A 20,399-nucleotide genomic window follows, 5' to 3' on the forward strand; every position below is an offset into this window, starting at 1 on the left:
ATTTTAACTATAACTCTCTAAAGTAATTGGTTACGTTTTTATTACATAAATTGTGGAGCAAAGTCTAATAAAATAAGAAAAACACAAAATCCCCTATTACAGCCAAACGGTTGAAAATCGGACATGGGTTTATATGAACTTTTTTGTTCCTTTTAGTGAGTAGAACCTACTGGCGAAGTTAACACGGTCAGTAGAAACTCACCCTGTATAATAAACTCAGGAGAAGTGTATTTAATAAATATTTAGTGTTGTCCTCAGTATTTTGTCAGAAATGTTTATCCGCTGCACCTGAGACATTTTCCACAACCTCCCTCTTGTTGTACACTCGTTTTTCTCTCCCACCCCTTCTGCCACACGACACTTCCCCCTTAACTTGCATTCTTTCTCTTATGCTTTTTATTTCGCTAACAATGCATTATTTAGTGACTTTAATCTAGTATAAGAAATCTAAAATAATACTTTTCATTTATAAATTCAAATAGTAGAATTAGAAGGTAAAAACTAACTATAAAATTGTTTAGCTATAAAATATTAATTGAGTGAGTGATGTTTTTCTTTAGCCAGGCCAATCTTTATTTAAACCTTAATGACCAGGGTCAGATAACGGTATTGGCTCAAAATGCTAGCTTAACATTTGAACCCGCGACCTTTTGATTGTTAGGTGAGCACTGTAACCACTCAGATACCTATTTAATTCACAGGATACTCAATATTTAAATTAATTGTAGGAACAGTTGTTCATTTTATTATTAATCATCTTCAATAATACTGTAACCTAGATTGCATTTACAACATCGATTAACAACAATAGAAACAAAACCAGATAAACTAGAAAAGAACCACCACAATATAAAAAAGTCCTGTGCATAAATTACAAAAAAAATTACTAAAACTACTACAATTGAATTTAATAAATAATTTTTAGAAATAAATCAGCTACTAAAAAGTTTTGCGGTATGATTTAGAATTTCTCTTTGTTTTTGTCTCGTTTAATGTACGGATGGTAAATTCAGCAATCACTTTGTTAATGTAGCTACAATGTATGTATGTATGTTGACTGCTAATAATATTTGTGGTTAATTGCTTGTAATTTAAACCTTAGGTTTCAGTGTCGTGTGGAGGAAAATATTTTCAATCGAGGGAAACTAATTGCTCCATCAAAGTTTTACCTTTGGAAACATTAGGCAACTATTGTTATTAAATAAACCCGTCAAAAAACCAGTATTTGTTAAGATAAAAAGTGAACACCTTTTGCACCAAAATAAACAAAACATTCTAAACAATTCAGATAGTACCAATAAGTTCCAAATAAAACCGAGAATACACTGTCAATAATTATTTGACAAACGTAGTGTGAAATTGATAATTAAAATGTATGAAGGTAATGTGAATAGTGAATGTGTCTGTATGCGATTGAATTATTTTGAAATAATTGAATTGTTGATTCCCTATAGAGTCAATGTGACAAGAATTATTGTGTATCCAAGCCATATTGTTATCTTGTATTCATAGTGTCCCTGGGGTATTTAAATATGAATTGTGTTTGCAATTTCATACTTCACTCCAGAAACTGTTTTGTTGTTATTGCATTACCGTTGTTGTTGTTAACAATATTTATGTGATTGGAATGAGTACAGATTGTGTGTTGGGGTTCTGGGAAAAGACAAAAGTAGTTGAAAGTACAAAAATCAATAATTTAAAATTCATAACCACCCATAAATGAGGAAATACAGCTGAAAGTACAGATTTGGTTGATAAATTTGTCGTCTAAAGGTTTTGGAATTTGTCGTAGCTAGTTTACCAATATAACATGTATAATACAGTACTGCTAGGTGTATATTCGCGAGTAATGGTGAGTTAGGGTCTACAGTGTTTTAAAAATCGTTTAGGACATTTTCCATCACTGGATTTATTTATTTCCCATTATAATTGTAATGTGTGTACTGATCAATGATGGTCAATGGTTTATGTTATTGGTGTGTATTGGTAATACTGGTCAAATACCGGTTATTACCGTAATAATAAAGTTAATACCGTGCGAACCTACGGTAATAGCTACTTCCCTGTTGGGGAATGAATTAACTAAAAAATACAACATTTTCAAACTTAAAGTTAGACTATACTATTGGTAAAAAATCAAATGCAGGAATATTTGGTTTGGAGAAAAAAAGAGTAGTTAGTTAAGGGCGTGGTCAATCTGTCAATATAAATAGCATAATGTATGCTTTATCTGTCCTAAGTGCACTTACATTTCACTAAAACACGCTCTACTACCTTTCCTGTGGCAACAACCTTGGTACTAATCAAACATAATATTTTTTAAATAACATTTGCCATAAAGGAAATATATTATTGTAAAAATTCAATCTGAGAAATGAATATTCGCTTAGGTTTGCTGTAGCGGGGGTATTTCACAATTTAAGTAATATAGATCGATAATTTAATTTAATAGCCACATTTAAAAAAATAAAAATACAGGTACATTTTAATGATTTTTCCCTCAAATTACTTAAGACTTTCAAAATCGTATATTAAATTTTATAAATACGTTTTCTTCATTTTCGTTTTATTTGACCCTTTAAACCTATATCTAAACTTTTAGTAACTACTAACAGGACACCCTATATAATACAATAATCAACTATGTTCTATGTAGCGTATTCAAATGCTGGCTAGTATATGAACCAAAAACATCTTTCCTAGTCAGCTGATAAGCAAGTCTTCTACTCGCATGATGTGGTAGTTTCTTGTTGGTTCATTGTTGTGTTGTTGGTCGTTGAACGGTACGATGACACCATGTATTTTCGTGTAACTACTCAAAGTGTTAGTGAGTGTGTTTAAGTAGACATTCGCTTACGCTTAGAAGTTAGTGTCAAGTGACTATTCGGGGAAGCTGATTTTCCTGTGACGACATGCATATGCATATTTGTTCTGATGATTCATATAGGTACAGTAAACGTATTTTTAATCACTAATCACTTATGTTTATTCACCAAGCTTAATTTTTGCAGATACAAACAATGATTATGCAATACTCTGGTTGCTAATATCAGATAATGATGATATTCTAGTTTAGCATACATTGCGATTATCAAATAATAGTTCATTAGTTCGTAATATAGAGTACTTTAAGTGCATAATATTTTGAGTAGGCCTACTTTAAGGGTACCTATTATACTTGAATAACTGAAAAATATTTGAAACATAGGCCCTAGTATTGTTCTAAAATTTGCTCAAAATCACAACCACATATAAATCCCAAAGTACCCATGAACTTTTGAGAAAACTACAAGTCACACCCCCATAAACCATATACTTAAAATGTTCGTCATAGCGAGAAACTTTGCGCAAAACTATCCATTATTTCATAAATTGCCCTTTAAGGTCGTAATTCCTTTCTAAAGGGAACTTTCCATATAGCCTTATGTTAAAAATACCACAGCTGTACATATTTTCTTTGTTATTTTTTTCAATTTATTACCTTATTGAAATCAGGTGTGATTATCTGTTTGTATTACTGTATTCTGTTTTGTTTATTTCAGCTTAACTTAACGAATCAGTAGTTTTATTAATACTTATGAAGTCAAACGGGTAACGGTTAATTTTTAATGGTAATATAATTGTGTTTTAAAAGTTTTTTACTGCCGGTGCTAGTAGTCCTTTCTTGGCTATCGGTTTCGCCTCTCAAAAGGAGTCTTCATCCCCTACCGTACAAGTACAAGAATCACTCCGGAAGTAAAAGTTGTTTGAATCTCTTAGGCTACATTTACAACATGGCATTAACATTTTAACTAGGTTCACAACATTTAGGTTACAAAAATAACAATAAAATATGCATTAATTCGAAAACATGTTTGTACAAGAATGAAATATATTTCCAGAAGTAGGTCAGTAGAGTAAGGAATGAATGTCAGTTACAGCACTGTAAACACTTCTCCATCTTCGACATTCCACATAACAACGCGTCTATTAAAAGCGCCAGTCTCAGCCCTCAGCTGCTGGCTAATGTTAAACAACCATAAACAACACCTGTTTTGTGAGTTGAGTTAAGCGCAGTTTAAACATCCAACTGGCGTTCTCGGCTTGTTTGCTGCATCAGATTGAACGCAAATTAAATAACGTTGGGATTTTCCCGTTCCTTTTATCTTACTCCGTGTTGAAAATTCAGTAGTCAGTGTATACAGTTACGTTCATGTTTGTTGAGAGTGTAAAATATTTGTACAGAACTAGGCTTGTTAGTAAATTTATACTGTAGGCATTGATTTAGTTGGGAAATGTATATCAGAACTATTGTGAAAATCAATTACAACATTACTACTAATTAAAGAATACATGGTAGTTTTAAGGGATCGAAGGATGAATACTTTGATAAACAATCATTTCTATTGATCCACAGATTCAAGATATTCCCTTATTGAATTTACATTCTTAGGGATCAGTTGAAAACAATGAAGAAATTCGTTTTGCAGAAGATTTTATACTGTCTTTTGATCTTGATTTGTAAATTATTGTTTATCCTCTGCTAATTCAACCAAAGAGTGTCGTCAATAACCACAAAAATATCGGAAACTCTTTACTCAACATCAACACTCATATAAATAAGATAAAAAGACCTCAAAATATGTTTCATATATTAAAATAGGAATATAAGCCAACCGACGATATTAAAAGTGAATAATTTATTTCTTCCTTATCAATTTCATCATAGTGTTACATCAATTGGATTTGAGAAACATAAAATACAAACTGAACAATGTCTGGTTTTTAATTTGTTGCAATGGGGATCAATCTCTTTTTCAAAGCACCTGGATGAAGCATAAGTAAAAATATCAAACGGTTACTCACCTATTGTTGGAAATAGTAGTTATCGTTGTGTACAGCTTCAGCATGTTTTCTGTGATATTATCTAATGGCAATCGGAACATGTAAATTTTATTATAATAGTGTAGATTTCTGTATTGAGCGTGGTAAAATAAATGTACCTATCTGTTATCTTGACAAGTTAAGATGAGTTGTGAATTAAGTTTTTAAGCTTTATCAGTTTAAAACACAATTCCTGACTTAGGTTTATAGTTTGATTTATGGATAGCTTATGGTTGCATTTTGAGTAATGTGTAATTACATTTCAATATAATTTCAAAGGAAATCTATTTCAGGTGCACAGATAATTCAATAAAATGGTCCATTTTAAATAGTCAATTAGTGCGAATTGTATAATAATTATCCAATGAGCAAACAGTAACAAAACTCAATTCTACTAATTAATTACCATGGTCAATATTACACTATTGTATGCACGGTTTGTTTAGCCGTATGATTGTCCATGAGAAATGGGTAAAATAATTAAATTTTATAATTTTTGTGTAGTTAAGTAATAGTAGATTAAGTAAAGGTTAACGAATTCGTTTTTGCTTTGTAAATATACGAAGCACAGCTCTGTTTCAGAAGAGGTTTCAAAAATCAAAGAACTTTTAATGTAATTAATTTCCGATTCAACTATTCAATTACAAATAGCCCGTATCAAACTCTACAATTTAAAAGCAATTTAAAGTAATTTACTAAATATGCTTAGGCCTAAGTTTCAAAGAGAAAATTATTATTGTCCAATACTTTATTCGTGTTTGCTTTAAACATGTTTAAAGAAGACGAATCAACAAAATGTGTATATAACGACAGAATATGAACCCAGAACACCGGTAGTATCGTAATAATCCACGTTTTTAGCATTATTACCGACGGCACTACATAGTTTTATTCATTAGTGGCATTATCATAAAATTAATTTTTTGTGTGTTTTTACAAATGTTTAGTCCATGTCAAATAGGCTTGTTTTAATTAACTTAAAAATGTTTTTGTTTTGTTATGTAAGTAAATGTTAAATTGGTTAAAAAACCAATAATTTGCTTAAATGCTTATTATTAAAAATGGTGTTTATATTAGGATTAAACATTGTTGAACTGTTCCGGGAACTTTTAATACACTGAATAACAATAAAGAATAATTAATTGTGTGTTAGTATCAATTAATATTGTTTGTTTGTGGAGTGATTTTGTATTCCGTGAAGTGAATCTCCCCAAGGGCGATTGGGTATCAGTATAGGCTACATATTAGGAGATAGGAATTTTGTTTTCCTCGACCCCATATTTTCTTTTGCAAATCATATATCATTAATCCCAAGATTGTGTATGTTAGTGCTGCAGTGAATACAGCTGATGAATTATAAATGTTTTAGCTAGTAAAATAGTAATTTTTAAAAGAATCGGCAGTAGTTGAGGACGTCAACTGTCTATGTCTCTCACTTTGATAGCTTCGTCTGCTGATTTGATTAAGACAAATTAATCTGATTAATATTATTGCAACTTATTTACCAAAGTGTTTAGTTGCCTACACATAGGAATTCTTAGTGGCCGTGTTTGTTATAAATATTAATTCATAAGATCCTCATCTAATGTATTCGTATCTTTTCAAATGTTGTTTTCGTAAATGTTATGATTTTCTAAGGTGGAGCCGAGCAAACACGGAAAAATACAAGACTATACGCTATTAATAATACCCCCTGCTGCAGCAAACCAGTAGGCTAGACAAAGCGAATTTCAATTGGTCTGATCCGATTTTCAAACTGAATCATAAGCTTCAGAACCGTTTAAACTGTAACCATTGACTATTGGTTCAAAGCTCTAACAAAATAGAACCTGTATTCATCGTCTAACGTTTCCAAAACAAAACGCTGAGTAAGATCTGGAGGAAAACATGCAGCAAAGATGTTTATAACAGTTTACAACACAAAACAGAAACCTGCTTGTTTGGTCAGCTGTTTGTTCAACATGTGCCAAAACAACAGACTGTCGTTTACACCGTTAACACAGATGGAAGTGGCAGTTTACGTAATACTGTGTGTGTGTGAAAGAGTGCGTATGTATGAGTATTCGTGTGGACATTAAAAATCAATGAGTGAGGGTTTTTATTATCTTATTAGCTGTTGATAGATTTGGAGATCTCACCTTATGTTTGAAGTTGAAGTGTCAAGGATCAAAATGTAGTTGAATTTAGCCACCAAGGCAGTGTGCTAAAGTTGCTGATTTATGTTTAAAAGACACACTTTTTAAATAAATCTAACTGGTAAGATCGCCTATTGAAAACTAAAGCGTCTTTAATACCTCTCTCTTTTATCCGTAATTTGAGCACGGGCCCGCGTAACTAATATATGTTAAGGTGCTTTTTCAAATTATTATTGATCCTACTTACTATCAAAATGAATATCGTCATATCACATCGACTGTATTTTACGTTACCCATAGAGTTTGACTGATGCATGCACTACACGTGAGAATCACCATCCAAAATAAATAGGAGAGAGTTGAGGGGAGTCAAAGGGTGTTTTAGCCAGAATTAACCTGGGTCTGAGATTGAAAAGCTCAAAGACGTAGCCTGAAGAGATCATTCAAAGAGAAAACTCTTCAAACTCAAGATGGCCTCTTGGGAGAGGTAACATGTTATCAGATTGGTTTGTATATGAATATAGATACAAAGGAGAACAAATTATTATATATAAACAAATAGAGTCCAGTCTTTTTTAAGTTTACGAATAGGCCTGCCATTTTTTAAGATATTAGAATTTCGTTTTGTTACCCTTAAATATTTAAAGACAATCAGTACGGTTCTTCTCTCTTTAAAGACCCCCGAGAAATTCACAATAGTGTTGAACAAGTAAACTAAAAAAACAGTCAATGTGTTCCATAACAAATTTAATTTCATTGCTGCCATATTTGAAAATGACGGTCATTAAAACAGTATAATTCATACGTCATAAAAAATATTTCAAGTTCTGAGTTTAATGTCTTCTCTACATATAATAGGTAGTTTCTAGTCATACCAATGGTGGCACAGTTAAGTGGTGCAGTACTCGTACATCAATGTATTATAGTTTTTTCCACTGCGTTCAAATCGGTTACAATCAATCTGTAAACTTAAAAAATAGCTAAACAACGATTTGTTATTTTTTCATTGTGTAACTTGTTATTATTTTATGGGGAAATGATTATTGATACAAAACATCAATATATTATATTGTCAGAAAATAGATGAAACAGACATGACACACGAAATGCTGTAGGCTCAATTATTTAATTGAATCAATACTTGGTTTACCAAGGTAATGTTGCACAACCAATTAGATAATTGCCTCAAGCCAACAGACTACTGAGTCGAGCGATATCTGTGATTTATAACTACTGTATCTGAGTTTATAATGAATCACAAACTAATTTTAAATTGATTGATTATTTAACTGTGGCGCAGTTATTGAACAAATTGATTAATGAGGGTAAATGTTTGAAATGCTAGATTGATTTATAACTTATTGTAGTCTTCAAATGCAGATATTACCAATCCTGATTATACCTTTATTGTTTTTTAATCTTGATTATCTCATGTTGAGTTATAAATCGCATAGCTTTGAATATTTAAAGTCCACTTTATTAAACTTGTATTTTTAATAATACCCGTTGGTTTATTCCTGTGATTAGATTATTACACACACCGAGTACCTATTCCAGTAAACTCAATCATATAAAAATAAAAATAAATGAAAAAACCCCTTAATTTTAAAGAGTTGAGGTGTACAAGTTGTGTCAGGCGTAAAAAAACTTGTTTCTTTTTCCACTTTATTCTTTTTAGTTTCACTGCTCTGCAAACTGACTCTTTACAGCTATTGTATTTTGTAGCGTTATCCAGTTTGTATTGTAATCTTGTCATGTTCTAAGGTTTGTAGGAACCTGAGGATTAGATTTCACGATCAAAACGTTGCCAACCATGTGTTTTAATGTTCAGTGATATAAAAGTGATTATTTCAAAAACACAAATCCATCATAGACAACTAGCAACCTTGAGGTTATATACATAGATGCCTTGAACAACAAATAATATTCCTATTTTCTAGAATGTATCTATTTAATCTCACTTAAATGTGACTTCAAGTTTTAATAATGAATTTATTTTAAAATACTTATTTAATACTGTACTTACCGGTGTGGATATTTCTAAAGTGTTTTGTCGAGTCTTAACATCGACTGTGATATCTGAAAACGGAACACGTGTAAGTGATTGTAAGGGAATGAACACATCACAAATTTTACAACTTGCTAGTTGCTTATCTATGAAATTTAAAACGTATATATCGTGAAATGGTTTAGTCAAATATATATTTGGCTTAAAGGAGAATAATATCTTTTAACTTCAGAAAAACTGTAAAAACGTTATCAATCCGATCGACTTACATAAGCTGAATCGCTAGGTAACTAAAGTTGACATCGAGACCTTTCCTTTAGATGTTTGATAATATGATAGGCCTGAGAACAAGTAGATAGAGATATTGTTTCCCTTTAACGCCAGAATCTTCATAAAATAATTGTCGAACTATTCATCTTTTAATAATAGCCTACCTTAAAATCCTGATAACCTATTAAAATATACTTAAACCAGTTCATTTACTTAAGTTTTTCAAAGAGGTTGGGGTCATCTTTCAATCACGAAATTGGCCATCCACAAGGTGTAAAAGTCATGAACGCACGAACACACCAGACAAAGCAGGGGTGAGATGGTATGGCTCAAAAATGAACTGCACTGTTAAATTTTAAGTGGCATCGGGATTTGAACTCAACACACCAATGAACCATTATGAACCACCAACTATCAATTATTTTCATATCATACCGTTTATATATTTAAATCAGTACGAAGCAACCTGGTAAGGGGTTTTCAACTTATATTTTTCCAATCGGAAATACGTGTTAACGATACATACTGCTTTAGATGAATTAATAGACATAAAAAAAAATTAAATTAATCGTTGTTTACGATCCAATCTGATTGAATTATAATAAATAGTTAGGTTTTCTTTAGATTTTTTGAAAATAACTACTAATTTAATTTCAAAACACTATCTATTTATTAGTTTTTCAGTGTAATCATGGTTGGTTTTTTTTCGTTCAAATTAATTTTCCAACATAGAAAGTTATCATAAACTTCTATGATTGAACCCAAGATACGATCCAAGAAAATAAGTTTGGTGTTGGAAAAGAACTTTGGGAATCCCATTACTCTTCATAAAATATTATGAGGTCGAGGAGTCTGTTGTTTTCAACACTACTGGTACTCGTAACAATATCTTGTAGGATGTTATTTCCACAATTTATAAGTTACAGATATGGTGTGTATTTTTGTCTGTAGGTCACCCTTAAAATGTGTTCTTATACTTCCCAATGGAAACAAAACTTGGTTTTTGTGGTTCTGATACTATCTAACCTACGAGTTAACTCCTTAAGACCAGTTTTTTTTTTTTTTTTTTTTTTATGAATCGAAGGTTGTCCAAACTGGCTGGATAGCCAAGTTGTTATAGTGCTCAATCAAAAGGTTGCCGGTTCGATCCTGAGAAAAGTCAGTAGCTTTTTGATGTTTCGTAACTGGCCCCAGCTGTTCAGTTAAATAAATTATCCTGGTTTATGAACCAGATGGTCTTAGAAAGTAACAAAGTTACACAGATCATCTCACACCATTCTACACTCATCAAAAAGCGTTGTTATGCGCTTAATAGTTGAGGGAAAAAACTCTAAATTTAAAATGTTTATGTTAGTCCATATAAGTTAACTGTTGTACTTTGATGGTTTATGAACGTATTTTGATCAAATTTTGGAAAACTTATCGACTTTACCATTTACATTGTATTTAAAAAATACTCTTTCTTTCCCAGTAGCAACCAACCTAAGTAGGCTACTCTTTAAATTAGTGTTATTTAAATAGGAAATAAATATTGCATTCTTAAGGAGATAATTTAGTGTAAATACAATTAGACAAATGGAATTCGTTTAGTCTACATGTTTGCTGTGGCTGGGGTATTAATGCTCTATTAGGAAGCGTTATCATTAATTCGTAGAGCAGTATTACACCTAGCCAAGTGTTGATAGTTTCAAAGCCCTTGTACAATGTTTAGGGTAGTGCCGGATTATAGACGCCAATGCCTCTCAACTACGCTCTGATTCTAACCTACCATGTAATTCACCGATTAATGACCATGTTGTCCGAAACATTATTTAGTTGCAGAGTTGTTGTACTATTTGTAGTGGAGTCGCCATTTAATGTGATCATAAATGTTTTGCATCAATAGAAGAATCTTACGTATACATTACAAATAAATTATTTAAGTTGTAATGAGTGACATTACTGTTGATTATGACAAATTGCATTCCAAAGAATGACTAAACATATCTTTTTACCTCCGTCTGTCAAGAAATATAGCACGGACAATTCATTGTAAGTTCTTAGGAGTCATTATATTTAAAAACCATGAAGTTCTTAAATTTTCTGTGATTAAGTCCATACTCCATTCATATTTTGGTTTAATTAGCTACAAAATAACAAAAAATAAGGATAATTTACTTCCTTAAGAAAGTTGATGAGGTGAAATAATGATTAGGTATATAGTAAAACAATAAACTGCAAAATAATAAACTGCATTCAAAATTGCCTTAGAATTTAGCTAATTAATTAGCATTACCTTTCATGGTTTAAAAAAACATTAAAAGTGCTAAATTTTATATTAACTTGCATTCAATTAAATTAAGTTATTGGAAAAAGAAAACTTAGCAATGTAAGTTAACTCTGTGTTTTGTAAGCCCTGACCCACATGCATACAATTGTCTCAGTTAAGTTATTAAATCAATTAATTCAGTTTATAAGAAATCCATTTTAGAACTACTTTCATTCTGGCCAAACCATTAATTAGATCCCATTTTATAGGTTACAGTTTTGTAGTCTTTTAGTATTAGATTTGTCGAAATTTCCAAAAGATTATGTTGATTTTGTAATCACCTACATACAAATGTATAACATATGATTGAATGTATTTTGTAAATAAATTTATAATTACTGTAATTAATTATTTAATCATAAATCTAACCGTAGTATTTCCATTGTCGTAAGGAAACAATTGCGTTTATTGGAATTGAATGATAAATCGACCCTAAACAATTATCAAACCACTGATTGCATTAACTCTGTTATATTTAGTGCAGCAGTTGTGCATGTTGTCAGTGTTTGTACAAATCCTATAAACGCTTTTAACCACAAAAATCGATTAATTTGTTCAGCAAAGGTATCGCGATCTTAGAATAAACATGTTGTTCGTTTTGAAAGGAGTTACATAACCCACAGTAAGAGATTTTTCTAAGAACAACCTTGTTTACTTACTCAGACGTAAAGTTTCATTAAACGCATAAAAATATTGGTAGGAGCTAGAATTATGGAAACATATATGATAATGTCATAAAAATCTCTATAAAAAAATATTAATCGTGCAGGATTCGATATCCATGTTTATTACTGTATACCAACAACTACTTCAATAGATTCCTAAATTCCAGCAGCGAGAATTAGATAACACTTGAGCTGTATGTTTGTATAACCTGGGGAGATTTGCAATTAGTTGAACATTGCTCTATTGCACACTCAGGATACATCGGTATATGATAACGGTATTAATTTACTTTGGCTTATAACGTTTGTGCTTTTAAAATTATGAAAAGTAAGTAATTAACTATTTGGGGTATCAATGATATCTAACGCACGAATTAGTCATTAAGTATTTTAAAAAGTTATCACTATATACAGGGTGTCACTAAACACGCTCCCGACCTTTTCAGGTATCAATCCTGGAACAAGGGCTAGCTAAAATATCACGTTAACAATATCCAAAACTCATAAGTTACCTGTGCAGTGTGTAGCCACCATTTTAGTTTTTAACAGAATAATTTTCTATATCTTAATGATTTTTCTAGAGCATTAAAATTTGGTACACGGATTAATAACGCAAAGACCGATTAAAAAATAATTCCAATGTTTTGTTTTTAAAAAACGGCAAAAAAGTGTAAAACTACAGTAAATTATGTAATAGCTGATCCAACACAATACCTGTACGTATAAAGTTGCTAATTTGTGTTCACACTTACTACCTTCGGGTTTGCAAACTTATCTTACACTAATAATGTTGAAGTTTTTTACTACTGCAAAGTAAAACCCGTAGGTAAGTTTAATAAAAAGTGTTGAAAAGTGCCATCTTGAATGCTGTAACCATCGCAAATATGGCTGCTTTTTGAGTGGCCTTGAAAAACCTAATACAACACATTTTCTTGGTTCTTATACCTTAATAATTCTTACCTTTTTATAATAATATTTGTCTCATGATTATTTATATCATTTCTCATTCTTTTATTAATATTGAGAACATAAAAATCGAAAGGAAGAATTAAACAGACAATCCCGATGAATGCACTACATTGCAATATTCAAGGAAACCATTTGCTACTCTGAAAAGAAATTTAAATATGAAAAATTAAAAACTGAAAGAAGAGATAACTTAGATTATAAGTTCAGAGCTGACTTTCAACTAAATAGACTTTACTCAATTGTCCAATCTTACTATGTCCAATCAATGCTTTGCTCTAATATGTGCCCTAGTGGAAAGTATGCACTAGAAAAATATTAGCTTACTTTTGGCTTTAGGACTTACACAATTATATTTAAGTATTTAAAAGAAATATTTTTATTTTAACATAAATAATTTATAATCGAAATTTTTGACATATCCTTTAACGAATTTAAGTGCATATACCTTACAAAGTTATATCTCTAAATCTAATCGATTTATTCAAATTATTAAATTCTTTATTAATTAATTTATCGATCTCATTTTAATTAATAGATGCAATTAGATTTAAGCGTTGATGTGCCTTATGCAAAATCTCTTACACTTGACTTGTTTTCGTTAGTTTATATCTAATGACAAATATATTTCAACCAGATATTTTATAAGATAGCTGAGCTGGTATAGTTAATAGTGGGGAAATAATTAATAAAAAATAAATTAAATGATTAAAATATTAGTATGTATCTAAGAATTCATATTTAGCAATCAAAATTGTATTAGTAGGGAACATTTACACATATTTAATGGAGCTTCAAACTTTTAATTTTAAGCTTCTTCGCAAACTACTACATCCTATTCTGAATATGTACTATAGGAAATACTGTAAGTGAAATGGTCCTATAGTAACAACAATTTTCAAGTTAAAATTAAATATCCTAAAATAATACTTACATCTTATATTCTTTATTAATCAACAAGGTAAATTTTCTACTGTAATTTACAAGCTATTTTTAAATGGTACATATAATGGTTTATTAAATAACTCTCGTAACAAATGTCCTGGCAATATTGCTGGGAGGAATCGATGTGCTCGACTGTCTGATACAACTATAGCCACGGACTGGGGTATCTAGGCTGGTAACTCGCAGCTTCCTTAACTTAGTGAGACGTCAAAAATATTCCGATAACATGACGTTATCATACCTTAGTGAAGTTTACTAACATCTTAACTTGAAATCTCCTTTCTAAAAAAAAAAAAAAATATATATATATATATATAGTTTATTGTTTTCACCATTGTACTGCTATAACTTTGTTTTAATTGTAGTTAGTGGAAGAGTAATAACATTTGTTGTTAAAAGAAAAAAGTAGGGTAGAAAATGGATTTTCCTGGTAAGGAAAACATTTTTTGTGTAGGAGATAGTCGTTGGCAAAAGCCATACAAATTATGTAACATAAGAATACAACATACTGTATCAAACAACTGTACATTTTAGACACTACTCCCGTAAATGAATAAAATATTCTCTTGTACTAATAATTGGTTGTGAGTTAGTAAAGCTCGATCGTTTTTCGTTGCAGAAAATTATTAAAAAAATATTTTTTTATGAATTAACGTTTTAAATGTTTTTAAAGTGTAGCTCCTTCACCTTAGTTATAACGCTAAGTACTGCATTTCCCCTAAGATAAATGTTCTTTTAAATTCAAAGTAATATCTTACTATTGACTATGGATTCTAAAGTAAACAGTCTATCTAAATATACAACATTTTCACTCAAACCGAACATAGTTTAACGTCAACCCTCATATGAGTGCTCTTTTCTTGAACCCACATTTTATATTTTAGTTTATTTAAGTTGTATTAGAAAATTAGTTAAATTAATTTTAAAAACTGTTCTCAAATTTAATCAAATAAAAAAACAATGAAAGGTAAAAAAGTATTCACATTATTTTCAGCTATTTGAATTGAATTTGATTTGAGTTTGAATACTGAAACTTACCAATATTTTTTTAATAAGGTAATTTAAGGTTAAATCTTGAATTGAAATCTATTCAGACATTGAATTGAATTGAATTGTTGATTCTATTCAGACATAGGAATACGTTAAACAAAATCTTTCCAATAAATTGTTTTATGAGAGTACCCATTTTTTAATCATAAGTGTGGAACGTTTGTGATAGTAAAATTAATTTTGTGTCAGTAATAAAGTATAAGGGAACTTTCTATTATAAAGAGATTATGTATGTCTGTCTTTCCATATCAACATTATTTGACCCAATTAACTGGTAGCTCCACAAAAGAAATCGAATAACTGAGAACTATTCTAAACATATTCTAGTATTGATATCGAAGTCTCTGTATCAGTATTTTTAAATAATATTGTTGTAAAATCTACTAATTTGTAAAATAATTAAATCAATTGTTCTGCAAAAAGAACTCATAAAACGCAATTTTTTACCGTGAACATGAGGAAATATTGGATAATGGTTATAGGGCGTTGTGGCAAGATAATTATATTTCCAAACATTAAAAAATAAAGTAGAGATACAAGATTTTATGGAATCCCTCCAGATCGACATACAACTGCTATAAAATATTATATGGCTCAACGTGCGAAGCAAAGAAAATGGTTTGACGAGTTTATAGCTGTGAGGCCACAACTACTGTCAGGGCCATGTGTTTCAGTTCAAGTTTATGTGTTTTTTACCTGGTATACTTAGAACTCGTAATTAAAGCGTCATGGATAATGAGGACTGGGCTCAGAGATAATATAAATTATTTGCCACGCTTACAAAATTTGTATTATCATACCGTAACATTCATATCGGGTACCTGAAGGGTTATAGTGCTCGCCTAACAATCAAAATGTCGCCGGCTCAATCATGAAAAAAGTCAGTAGCTTTTTGACGGTTCAAAACTGAACCTTTTGTTATTAATAGCAGAAACAAGACTTGATAGTGGATATAGTTTTATTGTTTTTTATGTCAAGGGCATATAGTTAAACTATATCGTAGTTACACAGATTTACAATAGACAGAAATACAGTAAGGCTACTTAAAAAATTGAAAATGTCATTACATATTTCAATATTAGGATTACGATTTAAGCAAAGACATGCTTAAAATATTTGATAAAAATCATAGATCGATGCAACCATTTTTGACCTGTACTTTTGTGCTGTTTGCAAGGATTAAAAGCGGAATATTGGGCTGGAGTAGCATCCAAGTTTCATATAATGTTTTATATAAGTGCGGGCAGATACTTCCTCAATGAATATTTCATTTTTCAGTTTTTTCCTCTCCGTAGTCATTGCATTGCTTTTACTGACCAGTATGTTTTCATATGTTTCTATTGGGAATTTATAAATAGCAAGATGTTACTTTTTAGTGATCGCAAAGCCCTGTAAAAAATATTTTCCGCTCGAAATATATAAACTTGTATTCCAGGATCGATACGTTTTAGCAGGCAATTTATTACTTATTTTAAATGTTTTTACGTAAATAATATCGATTTGCATTCGGTTATTTTCACGTACCTTTGTTACTATTGAAATTTATATAAGGGCAGTGGATGAGGTAGGTAAAATGCTGTTGAACAAACTTTCTAATGCAAATTATTTGCATTCATATTTCCGTAAAATGTAAGGATTCATGTTTTGATGAAAGTCTGCAATACTATCTCGATATATCTGAGACATGTCTTCAATATCTTCGTGCGACGTGTCCTTTCAATGTCCTCCCTGGAAATGTCTGCACATGTTGTTCACAAAAATTATATCCAGTTGTGAAATATACCTCAACTTATATATAGCTATGAATAAACAGTTTTTATGAATGAATAAGATCTTTAAAAAATTAATAGTAAAACAAACTACGATTTTTTTAGTTTAAAGCTTGTGTTATATCTTAGATGGAAGTTTGCTATTTTTTAATATTTGGAATTTTCACTTTCTTTATGGGACGTATCCAATAACAAGGAACGCGTAAAATACGCAGCAAATTTGTAATAAGGATATTACTTAGACGTACTCGTAAAATTTTATACACAACTTTTAAATTGTATCTCATATATTATACTGTATCTAATACAAACAATTGCGCCCTAGAACAACATTGTTCGTAAATTTTATTTAAATAACACTATATCAAACAATCAATCGCATTCATGTCTAAAAAGCTTTTAGTAAAACAGCATTGAAAATATCTAAAGGAAGGATGGGATGGGGGTCTTTATCGTGTCCAGGACCTAATTGCCTATCGTGTCTGTATGCCTAATTGCATTAAGCGTGACATTGTATATACGTATTCATCTTTTATAGATTTGATAGACTGACGTCCATTTTACACGTATCTTATTCTCGAACAAAATATGTCTATGCCTAAAGGTTGTTGTTTATACATATGCATTCAATAACGACTAACTAGTACAATACTAAAATCAAAACAAGCTGATAGTATAAACTAACAAGTCTTATAATGCACTAAACAATAAGATAACGATAGTTAAATGTGCCACGAGAATGGTTTGGTGCAAACTTGGATACGAGGAAATCTAGAGTGGAAAAAGAAATTATGACAAAAAAATCGAAGAACTAACTTCTTCAAGGTAATATTTAACAAATTACTAAATAATAAGAGATGTGCTTGGTATGTGATATACTGTTGAATTCTAAGATGCAGAACATATCTTGAGGTTAAATTTATGGGCCGATTTCACAAACCCTTGTTCGTTTTTTATCAACCACAGAGCCTTGAGTAAAATATTGTACAGGGAATTTGTCTTCACACCGGATATTTTATACCTTCTTAAATTTCCACGCATTCTATTACTTTTTTAAAAATTTATGTTTATAATTTTTTTTTAGCTTGTGACATTATTTTTAAAAGACGATAAATCCCAAATCGTAAGGCTAAATCATAACATTAAATTGTTCATAGTAATATTGTTAGATATTCTCAGAAAACGAGGATTTGCAATTTGTAAGTTGAGTTGTTTTAATCTTACTACAATCTTTTAAAATTGTTATTGTTTTTATGAATTACAAAATAATCCAATTTGCCTTTAAAATAAAAAGCCTCGGTGTCCGTACCGTTTTAAATAATGTTTATAACTTTATATGTAAGTCAAATAAAAAATGACGTAGGGAGAATTAGTTCAACTTTCAAAACCTAGGATAACTGTAAAATTACAAATGTTACAGACAAATCATTAAGCTACACATGTATTGCATTTATAGTGATTGTTTACAGTAATAGGTCATTAATTTTTTTACAAAGAAATTACAAACAAATCATTTTTCAGTAGGGAAATTGTTTGTGTTTACAAAGAAAGAGATGCGTTTCTAAAAGATTGGCTAAGATATAATTAAATTTTAAAACATTGCCAATTTTGTAACAAATAAATATATCAGAGTGGTTAGTAGTCATGAAAATGTCATAATTTATACCTACCAACGTCGTTGAAATATTCACTAAGTGACTAAGGTGATAAAGTGCACGTAGCTGGATTGGTTCCCTGAAAAATCTGGATATATATTCCCTCAGGATATCTATAAAATAGGGAGAGTTACGTTAGGGATCTGGGACCAATCCAATAACTCAAAGCCCCCAGTTCATCCTGGGAGATACCTGCGTTTGCTCCTTAGTTTACACTTTCCATTTAATTAATATCCTTGTTTCTCAAATTCTTCGGTCATATTACTCAAATAACCTTATGACACTCTATGCTCTACCTCAAGCCACATTAAATGTTTGTGAACTTAAATTAATTTAATGAATTGAGATTAAGTTTGGAATTAGCTGGGAAGCGTTGCACTGACTAAGAACAGTTAAAATTAAGCCAAGATCATTAATTAAAAATGATCCATGGCGGTCGGGTCCAGTCTTGCACCTTCAAAATGATTTCCACTTTCAATATGTTCAACCTGGTAACATTATTACGCTTGCTTGGAACTTTGATATATAAACTTCAATTAGAATACCTGAGGAACTGATGTAATTAGAATATTTCAATGTAGAAACCTAATCTATTGATAGCCTTTTTACCTATTTTTTTATACCTAGCTTACAAAAAGTTTTCAAAAATGCTTCCAAAATAAAAACAATCTACTTTGAAAACTTTACTTTTGTTCTTCGCCTACGCCTAAAGATTTTAAATTATTTATCATGTCGGCCTACACACTAAAAAAGCTAAATTTCCTAAAGTTCCTAGACAGGTTAGGTTGATGACAGATATTAAATTAATTAAAAGGGAATTACGTTTAAATAAAACACTTCTAGGGTTACACATAAAACCAGTTTATTTGTAGAACAATAATTGTATTTTAGTTATATTAAATGTACTTGTTCTATGCTGAGTGCTTTACCTAACTCTTTTCGGTAGGTAAGGGAACCCTTCCTGTTTTCAATTGACTTGAATCTAAATTTACTTAAATACTCTATCCAATCTAACCTACAGATTCATTCCTTTTGCAAATGATTACATTTTTTTATATAACACAGAAGAAACAATACACAACAAAACCTGATTGCATGTCATAGGTTCGAGCTGTAATAAAAATATGTAAGAATCTGTCATGTTAATTGTGTTTTTCGTGTGCAAAACTGAATAAGATAATCAAAAAATAAGCCAAGTTAGTGAATGCATAAACTCCAAATTTACACGTGATTTTATTTAAAATAGTTTACAATACCCAAAACTTGCCTTTCAATCGTTGTAATCTAGAGTTTGCTGCATGATGTTGTTTTGATAAAATGCAAAGAGTTTTAACACAACAAATGCTGTATGATTTCCATACACGCGTTTTTCACTTAAACATAGTTATTACGCCAAACCTTCCAATCGCGACACTTTTATGTGTTGAAACACGACACGTACAAACAAACATCACTCCACTCATTGATTGCTGATGCTCTGACATAGAAAATAACACGATGTTTCCCTGTGTTTGTGGCATTCACGTTTCAAGTAACTCATAAATTACAATTTTACTCATAAATTAACATAAAACTATATTGCATGATCAAATGTGTAATTTACATATTTTCACTTTTCTACTTTCCTATACAGGGTGTCCCGGAACTCTCTACCAATATTTTTGGGCATTGATCCTGGGTAAGAAACGTACCTAAATATTATATTTAAATTGTCCAGAAGTCCTTAGTTACTCACACAGCCGCCATTTTGTTTTTTCAGTTATTA

General features: G+C 30.6%; 2 protein-coding genes across 4 annotated transcripts in view; one reads left to right on the forward strand and one right to left on the reverse strand.

Annotated features, from left to right (window-relative positions):
• LOC129002476 (uncharacterized) overlaps positions 1-20,399 on the reverse strand; it is a 200,776-nt gene that overhangs the window by 43,183 nt on the left and 137,194 nt on the right. For 2 of the 3 annotated variants that reach the window (XM_054430310.1, XM_054430311.1), the window contains exon 2: positions 9,025-9,077. The exons of the other annotated variant lie outside the window; for it this stretch is intronic. The gene's annotated coding sequence lies outside the window, so the exon portion shown is untranslated. The remainder of the gene's footprint in view (positions 1-9,024; positions 9,078-20,399) is intronic. 3 annotated transcript variants of the gene reach the window in all.
• The window catches only part of LOC129003485 (arf-GAP with coiled-coil, ANK repeat and PH domain-containing protein 2), a 175,975-nt gene continuing 163,044 nt past the window's right edge, over positions 7,469-20,399 (forward strand). Inside the window, exon 1 of the mRNA XM_054431781.1 lies at positions 7,469-7,485. Within this exon, the coding sequence (XP_054287756.1) occupies positions 7,469-7,485 (17 nt within the window). The remainder of the gene's footprint in view (positions 7,486-20,399) is intronic.

Source organism: Macrosteles quadrilineatus, unplaced genomic scaffold (assembly GCF_028750875.1).
Source record: "Macrosteles quadrilineatus isolate MER2022 unplaced genomic scaffold, UCM_ALF_1.0 Scaffold_9__3_contigs__length_116548681, whole genome shotgun sequence".
NCBI lineage: Eukaryota > Metazoa > Arthropoda > Insecta > Hemiptera > Cicadellidae > Macrosteles > Macrosteles quadrilineatus.